The sequence below is a fragment of the Vigna angularis genome, chromosome 7 (genome assembly GCF_016808095.1).
Source record: "Vigna angularis cultivar LongXiaoDou No.4 chromosome 7, ASM1680809v1, whole genome shotgun sequence".
In the NCBI taxonomy this organism is placed as follows: Eukaryota; Viridiplantae; Streptophyta; class Magnoliopsida; order Fabales; family Fabaceae; genus Vigna; species Vigna angularis.
This window is the reverse complement of record NC_068976.1, coordinates 2,508,675-2,529,950: the sequence shown is the minus strand read 5'-3', so window position 1 is coordinate 2,529,950 and position 21,276 is coordinate 2,508,675. Positions and strand designations below refer to the sequence as shown.

General features: G+C 33.5%; 1 protein-coding gene across 1 annotated transcript; it reads left to right on the top strand.

Moving 5' to 3' along the window:
* The first annotated feature begins 10,345 nt into the window (after positions 1-10,345).
* LOC108336366 (mitochondrial succinate-fumarate transporter 1) lies at positions 10,346-14,846 on the top strand. The gene is made up of 2 exons (XM_017572797.2): positions 10,346-10,988; positions 14,075-14,846. Exons 1-2 carry the CDS (start codon positions 10,578-10,580, stop codon positions 14,606-14,608), a joined length of 945 nt encoding a protein of 314 aa, XP_017428286.1. The 5' UTR covers positions 10,346-10,577; the 3' UTR covers positions 14,609-14,846.
* Positions 14,847-21,276: the final 6,430 nt, after the last annotated feature.

Sequence of the window (21,276 nt, the reverse complement as noted above, 5' to 3'; positions counted from 1 at the left end):
GTTTACTGAATAGAGGAGTAGGCTTAGTGATCAAAACAGAGAGTAACTCATTCCCTTATATAAAGTTTGACCATCACAGGTTCAAAAATAAATGGGCTTTATGTTTAAACAAAATTAGTAACTGCTCCATAACCTCTATGTAGTTAAAAAGATAAAAATAATGGCTTAATGGACCACTTTATGTTCCTTAAAAATAGGAACTGAAAATGCTATAATATTTAAAATATTATTAACATTCTCCTACTTGGTTCATTTATCCAATTATTAACCACAACAAGTGACAAAATATATACAAGTCATGACGATAGGTCCTTTGATAGTGTATGTTATCTTCCATGTACCACAATATATATTTCTCTCAACATTAGCTCTCAACTTAATGCATAAACCATATGTTTATGCTAGATCAAAACTAAATGATATCTTCTCAAAATAAATGTGCACAAAAACATATGAGAAAAAAACATCAAACTGAATAAGAGTTTCATTGAAAATAATAAATGTACTGATAATGAAATTACATCATGGAACCAAGTCCCATTCGCACTACATGATCCTTAAAATTCTTTGGTGGCATGCCTTTAGTTAAAGAATCAGCAATCATCAACTTAGTGCTAATGTGTTCAATGACAACTTTCTTTTCCTTAACACGTTCTCTGATGGCTAAGTATTTGATGTCAATGTGCTTACTTCGATATCCACTTTTATTGTTCTTAGCCATAAACACCGCAGCAGAGTTGTCACAATACAACTTTAATGGCCTAAAAATAGAGTCCACAATTCTAAGCCCAGAAATGAAACTCTGAGGTAGCCTCAAAACAAGAAACGAACTCAGCTTCCATAGTAGAAGTAGCAGTTAATGTTTGCTTGGCACTTCTCCAAGATACAACTCTATCAGCTAACATAAAAATATAACCAGATGTTGATTTTCGTGAATCAACACAGCCATCATATTCTGAATCAGAGTATCTAATCACTTCCAAACATTCAGTTCATTTATATATAAGCATGTAATCTTTTGACCCTTGAAGATATCTCATTACCTTCTTTGTAGCTTTCCAATGGTCAACACCTGGATTACTCTGATATCTTCCCAAAACTCCAACAAGATATGCAATGTCAGGTCTAGTGCAAACCTGAGCATACATAAGGCTTCCGATAGCTGAAGCATATGGAATATTGTTCATGTGTTCCCGCTCAAAATCATTTTTCAGACATTGACTCAGATTGAGTTTATCACCCTTCACGATGGGAGCTACACTTGGTGAACAATCCTTCATGTTAAACCTCTTTAACACTTTGTTGATATAGGTCTCTTGAGACAAACCCAAAATGCCTCGAGATCTTTCCCTATGGATCTTAATGCCAATGACATAAGATGCCTCTCTCATATCCTTCATGTCAAAGTTCTTTGAGAAAAATTGTTTCACTTCATATAGAAAACCCTTATCGTTGGTTGCAAGCAAAATATCATCCACGTATAATACAAGGAAACAAATCTTACTCCCACTGACCTTTTGGTATATACATTGATCCATGACAATTTCTTCAAAACCAAATGAAGTGATAACATCATAAAATTTTAGATACCATTGGCGGGAGGCTTGTTTTAATCCATAGATGGATTTATTAAGCTTGCAAACTAAGTGCTCATTGTCTTTAGAAGAGAATCCTTCAGGTTGTTTCATGTAAACCTCTTCTTCCAGATGACCATTTGATGTAAACCAAGGCACCATTTGATGTTTCATGTAAACCATGAATGTTGTTTTCACATCCATTTGATGTAACTCAAAATCAAAATGAGATACTAATGCCATAATTACTCGAAAAGAATCTTTCTTAAATACAGGAGAAAAGGTCTCTGTGTAGTCGATTCCTTTTCTCTAAGTGAACCCTTTGGCAACAAGTCTTGCCTTAAGTCTCTCAATGTTGCCTTTTGAGTCTTTCTTGGTTTTAAAGACCCATCTACATCCAATGAATTTTACACCATTAGGCAACTGAACGAGATCCCAAACTTTGTTGGATGTCATAGAATCCATCTCATCTTTCATGGTGTCATACCATAGGTTTGATTCTTTAGAACTCATGGCTTGTGAAAATGTTTCAGGATCATTTGCAGCTCCAATATTGTAGTCAACTTCTTGCAAATACACTACATAATCACTAGGAATTGCTGGCCTTTTAACTCTAGTAGATCTTCTTAATGTTGCCTCATCATTTTCTTGAGGAAATTGTTGCTCAAGCAATTGTTCAGTAGGTTGTTCAACATCATCTTGTTGTTCCTAATTAGCAACTTCATTTATAAGATCATTTTCAGCAGGTTGTGAAGCTTCAATTATTGTTTGTCTAACACCCATTTGTGTTTGAGGGGTGTGAATGACAACAAATCTATCACTTGAGCTAGAGGGTTGAGCTTCATAGTGATCTCTTTCATTCCCAATGTTTGGAAACTGATCACTCCCACTAACCAAGTAATTCTCAAGAAATTTTGCATTTCTTGACTCCACAATCCTAGTGTTATGCGATGGACAATAGAATCTATATCCCTTAGACTTTTCAGCATATCCAATGAAATACCCACTAATAGTCCTTGAGTCTAGTTTCTTCTCTTGTGGATTATAAATTCTCACTTCAAACGGACATCCCCAACAGCGTATATGTCACAAACTTGGTTTCCAACCTTTGAATAACTCAAACTTGGTTTCTATTAAAGTTTTGTTCCTTCTTTCTACCACATCATTCTGATATAGAGAACCAGGCCTAGTGTATTGGACAACAATTCCATGTTCTTGAAGAAACTTCGCAAACAGACCAGATTCTTGTCCATTCTCCGTGTATCTACCATAATAATCTCCACCTCTATCTGATCTCACAATCTTGACTTGCTTTCCGCATTGTAGCTCAACTTCAGACTTAAAAATTTTAAAGGCATCCAAAGCTTCATCCATAGAACGAAGTAAGTAGAGATACATATAACGTGAGTAGTCATCTATAAAGGTGATGAAGTATTTTGGACTACTTGCGTCCATATCTGGACAACAAATATTTGTATGAATAATTTCTAGTAAACTTGAACTCCTCTTAGCACCTATTTTGGACTTGTTAGTTTGCTTTCCCTTAATGCAATCCACACAAGTCCCAAAATCAGCAAAATCTAAAGTACGAAGTACTCCATCATTTACTAATCGCTTAATTCTCTCAATGGAGATATATCCCAATCTACGGTGCCATAAAACAGAAGAATCCTCATTCATAACACATCTTTTTAACCCGGCAGTAACGTGCATAGAATCATAAGCGATATTATTTTGCAAAAAAATGGAATAAAGACCCTCACACAATTCACCAAAACCAACAACTTTAGATTTATTCATTAAGGTAAAACCAGAATCTAAAAAATTAAAAGAAAAACCCAAAGGTATAAGTCTTGAAACATAAATTAAATTTTTAGAAAAACAAGGAACATAAAATGTCTTTTCCAAATGCAAAACAAAACCACTACTTAAAATTAAGGTGCACGTTCCAATGGCCTCCACATGTGAACTCATCTTACTCCCTGAGTAGATATATTACTCACTTCCCACTAGCCTCCTTAGGTTTTGCATACCCTGCAAGGTATTAGAAACATGGATTGTAGAACCAGAATCAATCCACCATGTGTTATGATTAAAACTAGTCAAATTAGATTCATAACAGACAAAAACAAATGGAGTACCTTTCTTATCAAGCCAATTCTTAAATTTTAAGCAGTCTTTCTTCATGTGTCCTTTCTTTTTACAAAAGAAACATCTGGACTCCTTCTTAATAACTAGCTTAGTAGGAATCTTTCCCTTCTTATTAACTTGGTTCTTCTTATTCTCAAAAGAAGTGGTTAAGTTCACCTTCTCCCCTTCTTCTATCAATAGCTTTTCTTCTTCTTGAACACACGTGGTCAATAATTCATTAATAGACCATTTATCCTTATGTGTGTTGTAAGAGATTTTAAAGGGGGCATAATGGTGAGGCAAAGTGCACAAAATATAGTGTACTAGGAAAGAATCAGACATGGTAACTTCCAAAGATTTTAATTGAGCCACAATGTCCCTTATGTGCATGATATGATCACGTACTCCCTTAATTCCAGTGAGCTTTAAGGATGAAAACTGCATTATAAGGGTGCTGGCAAGAGATTTATCAGATGTCTAAACTGTTCATCAATAGCCCTTAGTAAATCTTTGACATTCTCATACTGGTCAACTGAACCCCGGATCCCAACGGAAATGTTGGTTTTTATGAACGTTGCGGAGAGACGATTTGACCTCTCCCATTTTTCATAAAGATCAATGACATCTGAAGTGCTAGTGTCAGTAATACCCGGTGGTTCTGGTTTTCCAATAGCATAGTCAATGTCCATGCAGCCTAAATGAAGAAGAACTCTTTCCTTCTAAACCTTATAATTATCACCTTTCAACTCGGGAATACCACACTTGATATCAAAAAAATTCACAAATTGAGAAACTGCAAATTCAAAAATACGTGCTTATTATATAATTTGAGACTAAAATAAATGTCATGTTTTACCAATGCAAACATGTCTTTACCAATGAGTTTATTAACATAAAACTTATCAGTGGGCTAAAGTCTTACTCAATTAGACTCATTATCTTAATAATAAAACTATCAAATTATGTTCTTTTTTCTTAATTCCTGTGGGTAAATTAAGAAATATAATTTAATATTTTATCCTAATTAATCATATAAAATATGACAAAAATTCCTGTGAATAGATTTTATCATATTAGATACAATTATTTACAATTAATATTTCTCATGTAGCAAAACTTTATATACAATTTTAATTGATTAAAGATGATATGACTACTCTTTAATTTATTAAAACTATATTACTACTAAAATATTAATAACATATAAATATTTATATAAAATTCTTAATATGTAAATATACTAATAATAATGCATATTCTATTTGCACGTATAACAACAAATATATACGTACAAATAATATCCACAAAATATACATAATTATTAATCCAAAAACATTTAAACATATATATTATAAAACATGATATGTTACGTATTCTATATTATATGTTAAAAAATAATAATAATTAAATATAATTAAACATAAAAAGCACCAGTGCAGCAATTAATGTTGCATGGAAATAAAGCTCCATCAGGTCATTAAAATGACCTATAAAATAATCAAAACAATTTGGTGTGAGCGAATGAATTTAGAGAATGGCTGAATTCTCCGGTGCGCGGCAGAGAGGAGTAACCCTCACTTTCTTTATTAATTTTGCAACGCGCAAAAACCAAGAAAAAAGGGAATAGGATTCAATAACAAAGCTGCAAGGCGCGCAGAAACCCTTTTCTCTATCTTTATTAGTTAATAAAGATGCAAATTTTAAAGACCCAATTCTCTACCACGAAAAATTCAATAGAGAAAAACCCTTCTTCATTCCCTTCATAAGCAACAACACAGTACAAAAATGACCAAAAGCCAAAAGGATCAAACAGAGACGAGTCGCTGCAGAAACTGGTGAAGAAGCACATGCACAAAAAATAGTCGTTCATCATCAGGTTAATCCTAAGACGCTATAAGAAATCCTATAAACTTTTGTAATTTAAATAAAGATAGTTTTGTTTTCTAAATCTAACTTATTTAAATTCGATGATGTGTTTACTGAACAAAAGAATAAATTTAATAATCAAAACTGAGAGTAACTCTCTGACAATCACAAAAAACAAATAGACTTACATTTAAACAAAATTAGTAACTATTCTATAATTTCTATACAATTAAAAAAATAAAAATAATGGCTTATGAACCATTTTATATTCCTTAAAAATAGGAAATGCTATAATATTTAAAATATTGCTAACATACACGCGAAACAAATTAAAACAAAAATAAACTGTTAACCTCCCGGCAATCTCCCACTGCCAATACCAATGCAACAGCACACCACCAAGAAGTACACACCCGAACCATTAATACAATGTTATATATAAATGAATGATATTATGAATGGAAGAAACTTGGTAAAAAAAAATACTCACTTATCAATACAATAATCATAAAAAAAACTTTATTGAAATGTGAACCATGTAAGATCCTTGAAAATATTTGTTAGATACTAGAAAAAAAAAATTAGTGAATAGTAAATTGTGAATAGTAAAAAGTGAATAGTAAAAAAAAATTATTTTTGGAAAGGATAAGTGTTACACGTAGCTTTGAGATCAGATTTCACCAATTTGCAAATAAAAAATTATTTTTGTAATAGTAAAATGAATAAAAAAATGAATAGTAAAAATGAATAGTAAATTTTTTTACTATAAATAGCCAAGGGGGGGAGGCTGGAAATTTACACCAAAATTCTAGAGAAATTGTGAGAGAAGAGAGTTGGAGTAAATTCTAGTTGAAGAGGGGAAATTCTGGAAGTTTCCGGAGAACGATTTGAGAAGAGGAAACTAAGTCTGGAATAGAGGTAAGGGGAGCTAACTTTGAGTATTCTTTTTTTATTATCTTGAGTCTTGAATATGCTATATTTTTCTTTTGTCTGATCTTAAATCTTAAATATGAAGTATTTTGTTTCTGTATGATCTTGAAATTTAAATAAGAGTATGCTTCTGTGATGATATCCAAGTGTGATAGTTGTAAAATGTGATATTGATTATGTTATGCCATTTGTATGTTATTAGTTGTTTATTTTTTTTATTATTTTGGAAGGATTAGAAATTGTCTAACCGGCTCTGCCAGATTCAATTTCTTGTTTCCCCAAACATTTTATTGCTTTCCTTATTTATTTTTATTGTATTTTGGAAGGATTAGAAGTTGTCTAACCGGCTCTGCCAGATTCAACTTCTTGTTTCCCCAAACTATTTATTGCTTTACTTATTTATTTTATTGCATGTTTGGAAGGATTAGAAGTTGTCTAACCGGCTCTGCCAGATTCAACTTCTTGTTTCCCCAGAAATTTTATTGTTTTATCTATTTTTTTTATTGCATCTTTCTGGTAGGATGAGAAGTTGTCTAACCGGCTCTGCCAGATTCAACTTCTTGATTCCCCTAAATTTTTATATTAATATTATTTTGATGGTAATGGGAGCTAATTATTTTTGTATGAATTTATTTTATAAAATATTTGCATATGAATGTTGAACTGGTGTGCTCTTGTGAAACTATTTTATGACTTTTATTATATTGGGCATGATAACTGAAACTGTGAAATTATACATGTTGTGACGTGATGAATTTAATCTGTTCTGAATGAGTTTGTTGGCTGAAATTGATCTTGTTGGAAGGTCTGAAGTAAGGGTTCTGAAATAGCTTATATATGGGTATTAAATAGATGTACATATATTGTTTGAGGTTGCTATGAGAGGAAGTGAACACATTAGAATTTGACATTTCAAATTTAGAGCATAAGAGAACATGATAGATAATTTAAATAAATCAATTATTAATTATTGAGGGTCTTTCTTTGTTGGTAGGATAGAGGAACCTTAAAAACCTGAGTTGGCACATCCCTGATCATAGAGCAGCCCTGGCCTGGTCCAGTCAGTTGTGACTAGTCATATGTGCTGGCGTCGAAGGTGAGTTTGATGCGTTCAGACATCTGGGTCCTCTCCGGTGACCAATTGGAATAAAGAAAAATCCATACTAGGATGAAAATAAAATAAAACAAGTTGATTGTAGAGGCATAATATCATCATGGTAAAAATTTCATATATATTTTATTACATTGAGCCTAGACTTTAATATGTATTTCCTAAGATATGTTGATATATTTTGGTTGATCCATGATCTTTGTTCGGTGAAAATACGTTGAGTTATACTCGTTATGGGCAAAATGAGTTTATAATATGAAGCATGATATCTGACAATATGTTTAATTTATTGATACCAAAACAGGTTATTATGAATTCATGATTAAAGAATGAACATGATTGAGTTAGATGGATAAGAGGGTATGAATTGTTGGTTTTATGAAATGTTGGGGTGGATATGAGAAATCATTACTTATGAAATGATGTTACTACCGGGAGTAGTATGATCGAGTTATACCATGAGAGTTTGGTATGAGCAAAGTAACACCTGAGGTTTATGAAAGCAGGCAGAAAGTGGTCTGACCATAAGGCTTTGACATAAACATATGATTCGTAAGTTATATAGAAGCAGGCAGAGAGGGGTCTGACCATAAGGCTTCAGAAAGTAAGACATAGTATATAAGTGAGGCTTAAGGAAGCAGGCAGAGAGCGGTCTGACCATAAGGCTTCATGAGTAAGCATGGTACACTTGTAAGATTTATGGAAATGGGAAAGATGACTTTGATAATGATGAATTAATGACATCGAAATAATGATATTTTATCAATTGCAGAAATACATGATTATAATATTTTTATTACAAGTTTAATGATTTTATGATATGGTTGGCTTACCCTTATTTGTTTGTACTATGATCATATAACTCATGTTATATGTGATTAGATAATGTTGCAGATGCAGTTGAAAAAACTTAGACATGAGAGAGATGTGGGGAAAAACTTTCAGGAATTTTTGTAAAAAGAATAAATTTGTATTGGGAAGATTATGTTGTGTAAGACTTATAAGTTGAAATTTCAATGGTGAAGACTATATTGTTTAAAGTTTGTAAGTTTGGTATTGTACTTTGGAGTAATTGAAATAAAGTTTGATTGTTTATATGAGATATCAAATTAATTTAGTCTCTACTATCTGTAATACCCTTTAAAATATTAGGGTGTTACAAACCACACTAAATTAAATGTAAATAAAACCAAATTGTAAATATGGATAAATAAAACCGAGCTATTTTTGTAATATCTGAATTATTTTAATCTGTTTAAATTGAATTCTCTTATATACTGCATTTCCATTACTAAGTTATTTTAGATGGAGCCATCAAATTAAATAAACATACTTTTAGAAATTTAACGTTTTAAACAAGTATTAAAAAATGCCATAAACTCCATCCTATTTTATGTACATTTAGGATTAGGATTTAATTCTCTTTTGATAAATAATGATTTGTTTTCTTATTATTATGAAGAAACAAAATATTTAAATAAACTACATTAAAAATTGTTTTCCTTTAGGCAAATTTATTATTATTTTAAAATTGGATATAGAATAATATTATCATTATTATTATTATTTTATCATATTATATATTTAGTTAATTTATTTATATTTTTCTAATATTATTAACCTTTTAAGATTATTTTAGTTAATTGTATGATATATTATACTTTGCATAAAAAAAAGTTATTGGACCTAAATAGAGGCCCAAAATCCAGCATAATAAGGGCTATTCCTTCCCACCTTCCATTGTTCCTTCCCACCTTCCAGAAGTTGTATGATATATTATTTTTTTCTCTCCATCTTCTTCTTACATTGTTCTTACCCTTCTCTCTTGTTTCTCCTTTAGGCGATGTTATTTTGAGTGGATTTGAGGAAGTGAATTTGAAGAGATTCGAGAAAATTTGAAGATAATTTTTTTTGTCGTTTATTTGAGTGAATTTGAAGGTAAATGAGAGTGAATTTGGAAATAAATTTTTTTAATTTGTCATGTCAATACAATTTTATACTAATTCTCACAAATTTTATTTCCAAATTCACTCTCATTTATCTCCAAATTCACTCAAATAAACGACAAAAAAATTTATCTTCAAATCCTCTCAAATTCACTCTCTCAAATCCACTCAAAAGAACAAAGCCTTAATTTTTTTTTTCATTCAAAAACACTTTACCACAGTTAGGAATTGTTTTAAATACACATTGTCTTATCATGTGGACCAAAGAGACCAAATTTTGTAATTGTTTTGGTTTTTATTAATATTATTAAAAAATACATTTTAAATGTTATAATAAGAATGTATTTTTAATTTTTTATTTATTTTGAAATGTAGAAATATAAATTTACATTTTCAGATGTACATTTTAAAATACAAAATAATTGTTTTGAAATATATAATAAAATATAAAATTTGTCTTTTAAAATGTATAATTTAAAAAAATATTCTAAATTATTCATTTTAAAATATAAATAATTTATCTAATTTAAAATGTATTTTTTATTTTATATCTTAAAATATATAGTTCAAATATAAATTTGTATTTTAGATTACATATTTTAAAAAAATATATAAATGTAAATTTGTAGTTTAAATTATATATTTAGAAACATCTCCAACTTAAAAAACCCAAAACTAAAATTAAAAATGCAATTTATGAGGTGGAGGTTAAAAATATGGAGGTACAGAAATAAATTGGCATATTAAAAAAAGAGAGTAAAAAAGAAGCTAAATCCCAAATAAGATCCAAGGCTCATTTGGTAAGTTGTGCCGGCCTTAAGATTGGTCAAAGGGAAATGAAACAGGAGCAGTGAGATGCAAAGTGTGTAGAGAATCAATAACACAATAAGGGAGTAATGGGAGAAGGCATCATCAACACCGAAAATTGACCTAGAAACAAACAAATCCAGTGTGGTTATGGGCTTTTTGGTGAAGCAAAATTGAGCTTGCTGAAGGTTATAGGTGAACAATCCGTCAATCATGAAAAGGGATGATGCACAAGATAACAGCAACTTGCATACAAAGAAATCAATCCCACCCTACATGAAGGCAATATCTGGCTCACTTGGAGGAATTGTGGAGGCTTCTTGCCTGCAACCCATTGATGTGATCAAGACCAGATTGCAGCTTGATAGGTCTGGGAACTACAAGGGAATATTGCACTGTGGTGCCACAATTTCACGAACAGAAGGCGTGCGGGCTTTGTGGAAAGGATTGACGCCTTTTGCCACACATTTGACCTTGAAGTATGCACTTCGAATGGGTTCAAATGCCGTATTTCAATCAGCGTTTAAGGACCCTGAGACTGGTAAGCTCAGTGGTCATGGGCGGTTCCTTTCTGGTTTTGGTGCTGGAGTGCTTGAGGCTATTGTTATTGTCACACCATTTGAGGTCAGAGTCTTTTATTTTGTTTAATATGCAATCAGTAATTACTCAGTTCCTGTAGACTGTTCTTATGTTACATTCCAGCTAAACTTAATAGTCAAGGGAAACAAATGAGGTACAATGCATGCCATGACCCTGCTTTATTCTTAAGTAATTTGGTGTCATTCTTTGCATTCAATAAGGAATAATATGTTGTTGTTTGGATCTAATTTTACAATTTATGTCATCAATGTTACCTTTCAATCTAAACTTTGTCTGTTTATTAGTTCACTGTAAATTTTTGGTTTGGGTTTCTTCTTTCTAGTTGTACTAATTATATAAGTTTATAATATTTATTTCTTTTATCTCTTATATACATAGTGGTAAGCTATGCTTGATTATTAATGGTTTGATTGACATCTTTGTTGCTGAATTTATTGACTCACTGTTAGTCCTGTTAGGTAAGCATTTTGATCATTCTAAGATTTTTTTAAGCTGAAGTATTCTTTTGTTTTTTTTTTCATTTGATATTCAATCACTTCTCATTGCTTATGATATATAACTGAAACCACGAGCACCTAATCATGATGGTACTTTTGGAAGAGTTTATTACAACTTATTTGGACTTATTTTATAACATGACATAATTCCTGGTGTTGAGTGTTTGAGTGAGTTTATAAAAATAGCACATGATATGTTCATAATTGTTCAGTTTATTTCAATAATCTCTTTGAAGATATCTTATGAAACAACTAATAATTTGTATGAAAACAATTTAATGTTATTTCCTCTTTGATTGTAGAAACAACTTATGCATAGATGTTACATTGATAAGTGTTAAAAAACATACACTGTACTAGGCTTAAGTGAGATCTCTGATAGGAATGGTAATATTATCTGATTTGGAGGATAGAGAAGATCTCCAAAGCAGGGAATAGAAGAAAGGAAATTGAATTGAATTCTCATTCAGTACTGAATAATGGCAATACATACCCATACAAAAATTGAACTTCACTTTCTAACAAATCCCATGATACCAAAGATCCTCCCTTCTAACAGCATCATAATAAACCTCATCTAGAACCATCTCAGTCATTAATTATTTAATTCATTCAATAAAAAAAATTCAGTCCACTGTTTACGCTTAATGTTGGATCTCTTGGGCCTCTCACTCATCATTTGCTGCCCTCTCTCATGCTGCTGCTACCGGACTCTCCTGTGGTGGTTTCTTATCGTGCCTACTGCTCCTATCAATCTCTCATTTATCTGTAGTTAGTTAGCTGTTCCTATCTGACAATTGTGCTTTTTGTTAGGTTAGTTAGAGTTTAGCCATTGTACTTGGCTCTGTATAAAGATCATCTCTCCATAAAGGATTAAGGATGAGTGATTTCTCTACCTTTAATGGGGAGCAGATTGTCTAATGTTGTGGAACCAACTTTACTCTGCCATTTGTTTTCACCGTTTGATTATTACAATGTTCTTGATTTTGACAAGTGTGGCACTAACTTTACTTTTATTTTATTTCATTTTTTTGCTCTATTCTTTCTTGATTTTCAAGCTTTTGTTTTTTCCTTCACCCATTTGAGTTTGTTGCAATCGTTCCCCATCTGCTGCTTCCAGTCAAGCATTAAAAGGCTTGATGATCTTGCTTACTCCAGTTCAACAAGATTCTCTGTTGTTGTATCTATCCTGAAAGTCAAAACAATATCATGACCTTTGTTTTGTAGCAAGCATTTGCTGATCTAGTCTTTTTCAAGTGCCAAGGTGTTTTGTGAAGAATGGTCACAGTTAATCGGCACTATTGACTAGCCAAATAATCTGTGCTAAAATATCTAACATCCTAAGTTGTTCCATATATGGTATTGTCTGTGTCTGGATCTTTTTCATTGAGAGGAAATGTGTTTCATACTGGCTCCAAAAGCTTAAGAAATGTTACTAATCTATTGTGTCTGCTTCATCATGGTAACTGAGTTATATAATCTTGTTATTCTCTTCTTCCTCACTTAATTTACTCTGGATGTCACTAAAATAAGTTCTTGAGAAAAAAAAAAGTTTATAAGAGGAAAATTCTCACCTTAGAAGTTTTTTCCATTTTTTAGGATTGAGTTAGACTTAAACCAAATTTACTTACCTTTTTATCCGTGTACCAAGTCCAATGGTACGGACTGTACTGGGAAAACCGAAGTCCCACAACAGACAGTGCCAAAATATAGATGGGTTAATAATTCTCACCTAACAAGTTGGTCTTTTAGAATTGAAACTCAACTATATCTCTGCCACAAACTAGGAGAGATAGAATCGTATAAAAGTATTCTACAAATTTAGATAGCTAACATTTCTTTATTACAACAGAATCAAGAAACTTTAACGAGAATGAACATATAAGATTTTCAGTCTATGCGGATTAGTATGATTTACCTATGTAATTAACAGACTTTTGAATTATAAAGCATTTCATTGGTCAATCAAATGAAAAAATGTTCACTTTTGTTTATGGATACCAGATCATAAAAGGAGAAAGAACAATTTCCCTTCTTTGAATGGGGTCAGAACTAGAAGGAAACTTTGTTCATTAATTATGTTAGAATTTTCTAGTGCATGGTAAGTTTTGAATTAATAAAATTTCATCTGGTAGGAGAAGGTCACAGTTAATTAATCCTCACCTTACAAGAGTTGATTCAATTGGTAGGACCAATAGCACTGAGGACAAGGTCTTAGATTTGATTACAGTTAGTGAACTCTCTCGTTGGCAGATCATTTGTACGCATCATTTTAAGGCCTTAAAGCATAGCCTGACCTTGCATTAAGGCAACCTCTCTCCTAAACCTTTATCCATAAAAATTAAATAAAATAGAATATTGTAATTACTTTAACTAGTATTGTCAGATTATATTTTTACTGCCAAATTTGTCTTAATGTTTATCTAGTTCAGATGCTGCTTAGTTTCTAGTTGCCTAAATTGATTGCAACAGTGGATGATTCTTTTTTGTTATTACTATAGTATTAGCCTAATAGTATGACTTTTCAGCATATAACATACCTATCATAGCAAACATCTGCGCATAGTTTGGTTTTGTCATCGGAGAGGTTCATATTTGTATGTCTTATTGCAGGTTGTGAAGATAAGATTGCAGCAGCAGAAAGGTCTAAGCCCTGAGCTTTTGAAATACAAAGGTCCTATTCACTGTGCTCGAATGATTATCAGAGAAGAAGGATTTCGGGGTCTTTGGGCAGGTGTTGCTCCTACTGTGATGCGTAATGGGACAAACCAATCTGCCATGTTTACTGCCAAAAATGCTTTTGATGTGCTTTTGTGGAAGAAGCATGAAGGGGATGGGAAAGTCCTCCAACCATGGCAATCTATGATTTCTGGATTCCTTGCAGGCACAGCAGGTCCTATCTGTACTGGTCCATTTGATGTGGTGAAAACAAGGTTGATGGCTCAGAGCAGAGAAGGGGGTGAACTGAAATACAAGGGTATGGTGCATGCCATTAGAACAATATATGCCGAAGAAGGACTTCTTGCCTTATGGAAAGGTCTGCTGCCTCGACTCATGAGGATCCCCCCTGGACAGGCCATTATGTGGGCTGTGGCTGATCAAATAATTGGTTTGTATGAGAGGAGATATCTTCATGCAGCGATCTAACTTTTTCCATTCCATTATTTTTTTCTTGCTCCAGACATTAGCTCCATTGCAAGGCTACAAAAATCTTCTTTTAAACCTCCATTTGATTTTATTCCTATGAATTTGTTGAGTGGGCCATCATCAGTGTCCACACTTGCATTTAATATTTCACCGTACATTATTGCATCTGTCTTGATCAGTAAAGAACTATTCTCAGTCTTTTCAATATCGCAGAACTAAAAGTCAGTAAACTCTTTCACATGGTTGGTTTTTTAATACCGTTAGGTGTTCTAAGAAAATTTCAAGTTATATTTTCTGAGAAATTGATAAGATATTAGGAAGTATACTAAATTGTACAAATAATGAAGTGAAAAACATTTTTGTCAAGAGATTCCGTGTTTGTATAATGAAATTATGATTATCTATTGGATAAGATTAAGATATTTGAAATAATGAAAAGAATTAACTTTTAATGAGATAATTTTACATTCTAAAAAAAAATTTAGATTTATGAAGTTAAATATGTGATAGACATTTTACTCAGATTGTGTTTCATATATCAATTCGATGTAAAAATGTTAAATAATATGTTTTTAATTTTTACTCTAGTATGTATATCGCAAGCTAACAAATTCTAGTTCTTTAGAGACAAATTTAAATTTTACTAATAAAGGTCCAATTCCTTAAATGTTTTTATTTAAAATTTAAATTAAATTTAGATGTTTATAATGGTTACTTGATTAAACTCTATGTTTAAAGATAAACTCTATTAGTTGTACTATTTCAATCAAGGTTTTACATTATTTTCTATAATTGCATATAAAATAAACAATCAATAATCATGCAATTAAGAATAAGAGTAAAACACAATAATAATGAAAAAGAAGTATATTAGATAACATAAATCACAAAGAGTGGAGATATATTACATCTAACCCTAATGAACACGAGAGTTAATTACTTCTAAACATTCTCGGTACTAGAAAAATGATAGATCATGAAAATAATGATGATAAGTGTCTCCTGTCTCTAGAATGTGACTCTGTCGTCTCTCCTTTAAAGTTAGTTTCTTATTCCTCAAAATATTATTTTTAGATACGTTACGCATTCTATTTAATGATTTTTGCAATGCACGGTTTGTTAAGTGACTTAGAGTCGTTGGGCGACTTGACCTTGTTCTTGGGTGACTTGGTCTTGCTCACTGGACAAATTGGATAGAACTGACTGGATCTAAAAAATATAATTGAATGAATTGTAAATGATAATCCTTGGAATATTCTTATATCTATTGATATTTCCACTTATCTATAAATATTTTAAAAATAAAATCTAAATAAAACCTAAACCCTAAACCCTAAATAACGAATCTAACATCGGCGACGACGACTCTAACAGCGACGACTAGTGGACTTTTAGTCTAGCTCTACCCCACAAAACCAACTTGTAAGGTGAGGTCTGCACCCACTTATGGACTTCCAACATACCCCTCTTACGCCAAGGTATATATATCTCGAGCGTGAGACTAAACATTAATGGGTGATACGATAGTGGTCTGATAGCGAGTGGAACAATATGTCCACACAAATCTCACTAGGATAGGCTCTAACATGGCTATGGTACCATGTTAAGAAATGGACTTTAAACCTAACTCAATCCCACAAAACCGACTTTTAGGCTTTTTTTACTTGAATGGATTTGGGGGAGAGTGATTGAATGAATTTGAGAGGATTTGAAGGTAAATTTTTTGTTGTTTATTTGAGTGAATTTGGAGGTAAGTGAGAGTAGATTTGGAAGTAAAGTTTGTGAGAATTAGTATACGATTTGATTGATGTGACAGATTAAAAAAATTTAGTTCCAAATCTACTCTCACTTACCTCCAAATTCACTCAAATAAACAACAAAAAATTTACCTTCAAATCCTCTCAAATTCATTCAATCACTCTCTCCCAAATCCATTCAAGTGAACAAAGCCTTAAGGCGAGATTTGCACCCACTTATAAATTAGCTTTATTTCTAGCCGATGTGGGACTTCCCGCACAAGTCTTTAAATCCTCTCCACTATTTTTTTTTTCTTTTCCTCATTGGTTTCCTTGAAAAGATTTCTTCAAGGGGATTAGAAATAAGTCATAGGTAACTGTAACAAAATTCTCATATTTCTATTGTCATATTCAAATCACAAATTGAAAAAAAAAATCAAGTTCTCATTAGATCCTCATTATATGATTTAACTACGCCACTGCACCACTATATATAGGCTATTTAGTACGCTTAACCAATAACTATTTAGTATACTCCACTTCCTACTTTCGATGAGGGCCTTGATTATACATTCAATGAAGCTTATGTACAAGCAGAGGAAGAGTTTACTGCATCTCAATTTGGTGGAGAGATAAATCCTTGGCCAATGCAGATTATACCCAAGATGCTACTGTTGTTTTTCGTGGTCACCATGCACTTTCATCTAAAACCGGCAAATGGAAGGCTTGTGCTTTTCGTGTTGGTCAGAATCAATTTCTTAATTCTTTTTCATATTGGTTGCATTATGCAGATATAGGTTGCTATCCAGGCAGCATATATACACTGTTTCTATATATATACTTACATATAACATTCAATGATGATATGGTAGGGTTATTCTGATTTAGTGGTGTTTGATTTAGGGTATGAAGCATTTGAAAGGATGGCGATGATGGCATACCCCTTGCCATGACCTAGCACATTCATGAAGTGTTGGAGGCATCTATGGAAGATGGGCCTAGACTCTTTCTCTTGGGTAATCTTAAGTCATCATAAAGATTTATTAGAGTAAGAATAATTTTGAGTCTTATATTTTGGACCAAGTAGTCTAGATTTTATTTGGGCTTTGTATTTTGGACCAAGTAGTCTAGATTTTATTTGGGCTTTGTATTATGGGCCTAGTAGTGTAGGATTTCAATTGAGCCTTGTAATTTAGGCCAAGTAGAATAGGATTTTGACCAAATAAGTCAACAAAGGGCCAATGCCCAAAGTTGACTATGCTTGAATGTCCAAAAAGGGTGTGTTGACCAAGGGGTCAACATTTTGGCTAAGCTTGGAGGACAAGGGAGCAAGATTTCGTCCTAGAGATGTGGAGGCTTCCCATTGGAGAGTTTTCCTCCTAGTTAGTGGCCATGTGTCACTCTAGGAATGAAGAGTTTTTCCATAGGTAGTGGCCACATGTCACTCTCTCATTTGAGAGGATTTTTGCCACTTGTCTCTCTCTTATTGGAGAGGATTTCTCCTTGCTCTCCAAGCCAACCAAGGGTTCTCTTTTATGTTAAAGTTTCAGCCCATTTTTGAGACACCTTAGCCTATAAATAGAGGGGCTCTCCATCACGTAATCACCTTTGATTTAGAGTAAAGTTATGCTGCAACTTTTGTGTCATACTATTCTTTTAAGGTTACCCTAGGATAGAGCAACCCAAGTGGCCTCCTCTAGCCGCCTTCCTCCAAGAGTTGGCCCAACCTCTCTTAGAGAACCCTTAAACACATCTTCCATCACCATACAACTCACCAAAACCATGAGTTATCAACACCTTTCACCACCACCAAATTATGCAATCTTAATCCATGAACTTATGGCTTGATTTGCTTCTAGATTTGGCTTGTCCTAGCTAGAGCATTGCCATCACCTTTTATGGAGTGGCTTCGAATTTGGTGAATTACATTACAAGCCAACTTCATGAAGACATAGTTTCATCAGTGAGGAATGTGAAACTATGTGTGAAACTGGTTAGGATATGTGTGGATAACGCCAATTATTGGAGCTTGCATAGAAGATTCTTACTTGGTCGCTTCTAGACTTTCACTCTCTCATCTCATCTCTCATTTATGTCTTGGTAACTTCTTTTCTCTTTCTTTCAAAATATCAAACACTTCTCTGTATTTTCTCCATCGTGATCCACTTTCGTCAACATTCAGCATATTTTATATTCCATACAAAGCAAATACTGTGAAAAGGTTACGAACAATACCAACACTGAAATTGTTATAATTTACTATCACTAGTAAAAGAACTGGATTTGAAATCGTACAATAGGCTTCGGTTGAGGCGGAACCAAAATCTATAAGAAAGCGGTGGCATTTTCGTAGTTTAGGTTAACTTTTTTTACCCGGTTTAAGAGGAACCAAGGCATATAGATAATATGACCTTGGTTCAAACCCCACCTGAGGCAATATACCCTATCTTTCCATAACCCTGTCCTCGCGCATTTCGCCCTCACATAACCCTGTCCTCATCCAATAACGCCCCCTCATTCTCCTCCTCCCAAAACCCTAACGACTCCCACCCTTCGTCGTTGCGTCACGTCCACGGCAAGGGTGTCTCCTCCACCTCTGCTTCCTCCGCCTCCTCTAGATCCCTCAAAACCCCCTCATCATTCGCTTACAACTACCGGATCATCATCGCCCTAATTCCATCCGCTTTATTCCTCCTCGACCTTGGTGGCACCCTTGTCGTCGTCATCCTCGACGCCCTCAGCCTCAAGCCCGCCGCCTTCTTTGTCGTGTGGTTCTCCCTTATCTTCGCCCAGCTCGCCTTCTTCCTCTTCGCCTCCTCCTCCCTTATCTTCGCCCAGCTCGCCTTCTTCCTCTCCGCCTCCTCCTCCCTCCTCGTCGCCTTCAACTCCTCCGTCGCCGTGGCTGCCATTACCTCTTTCCTCTACGCCCACACCACCTTTCTCCTTGGCGTCTGGTCATCTCTCAAGTTCAAGTGGCTCCTGCTCGAAAACCCTTCCATCGTCGTTGCCGTCGAGCGCCTGCTCTTCGCTTGCCTCCCCATCTCCGCTGCGACGGATGGTTTCGTTTGGGGATTTTCGAGTTCTCTATGCTCGCATGAGGTTAGTGATTTTTGGTGATTTGGGTTCTCTATAACCACTCTCTGCACTCACTTCTACTTCCCCATGCTCCACAAGGATCTGCCCCACCCCATCATAGTACCATGGTGTGTGCCCTTTCATGGCAGGGATCTCTATGTTCAAGCACAGGATCAAAACACAATGGTCAATTGCAAACTATTTCTGATTTTGTTTTTTACTGGAAACAGGTCTGATCAAGCATTCAAAGATGATGAAAGGGGTTACCCTCCTTTGTATCCTGTTAGACCAATTGTTCAAATTGGGATAGCTACAACTGGTTGTACAAGAGGGTTGAAGTGTCTGACATGGTTGGAGAAGCAACAAGATGGTTCGGTTTTGTATGTGTTTTGGAGTGGTGGAACACTCTCACAAGAGCAAATGAACGAGTTGGCACATGGTTTGGAATTAAGCAAGCACAAGTTCTTGTGGTTTGTGAGAGCGTCAAGCGATGAGGCCAACGCAGGTTATCTCTGTGGAGAAAAAGATGTTGGACGTGTTTGTGCTCAAGGTCACAGGGTTGGAAGAATTTGCCTTGAACTAATTTCTTATCACAATAAGCTGAATAAAGTGTGGCTAGAAAAAAAAAAGTAAAAACCACTCTACTGCCTCGGTTCAGGTCCTAACGGAGGCAGTAGAGGACAAGATACTAACTCGGTTCACAATTGAGGCATAAGAGGAAGACTTTTTACCTCGTCAGTATATGCCTCGGTTGAGGAACCGCTGCTTATAGGCAAAAATAACCCATGCCATTTCCTTTGACTGTACTAGTGTATATATAATAAGTTTGTTAATAAAATTTGAAAGTTAATCAATCTAATTTAAACTCCTCTATCTTTTAATTACTTTTAGCATCTTTTTTTTTGTTAGTTTACCTCATCCACCAAATACTTCCAATTCAAAATTTTATTAAATTTTAATTCATTTTTTTATTTATGTTTTTCGTTTTCAGTGTGAGGTATATAATGAAGCATTACATATATTTTGGGCGATATTCTCTCATTTATGTTCTTTTAGTTTAATTTTTAAAAGAGGAAAAAATAAGAAAGGCTTTATTAAAAATAGTAAAATCATATAAAACTCATTGAAATTGAGGGGAATCCATATTTTTCTATTTTTAATAAATTTATATAATTCTAAGTGTGACAGAGAATGATATTAAGATTTCCAAAATTCATTTTAAAGCATTATTGTGCACTGTCAGTTTATAAAAATGGGATGAGAAATTATATTGAAAGGCTGAATTACCAAGTGATTGATAATGAAAGAACATGCCCCTTTGACAAATTATTCTAAATGGTGATCACTTTGTTTTTTACCTGAGTATGATTTCATGAAGATTTGCATGTACTGCAGGTTAAAAATTAATAGTTTTGAGATATAGATGTGTGTATCTAGCAAACCACTTGATGCACTTACTAGTTGCATTATTTGATGACAGGGTATGACACTTCTGACAGTAGCAGTGTCACTGAAGAGCTTGAGACCAACATGCAGCAATGACATATGCAACAGGCCTTCAACCTCACATATTGCATTTTTCTACACAGCCCTTTACACAATGTCAATTGGGGTAGGGGAACAAAACCCAACATCTAACGTTAGGTGCTAACCATTTGATGACTTCAACCCCAATTGTCTTTGGTATTGAACATTTTGTCTTTAATTTTTAGTATTAAACATATTTCTATTTAATCATGTATATTGAATAATATTGAACAAAGTTAACTTTATATAATAATATTCAATTTTAGATTATATTATTTAATTCTCTTGATATTAAAATCAAGGTTTAAACCCTCATTTGTATTTGTGTGT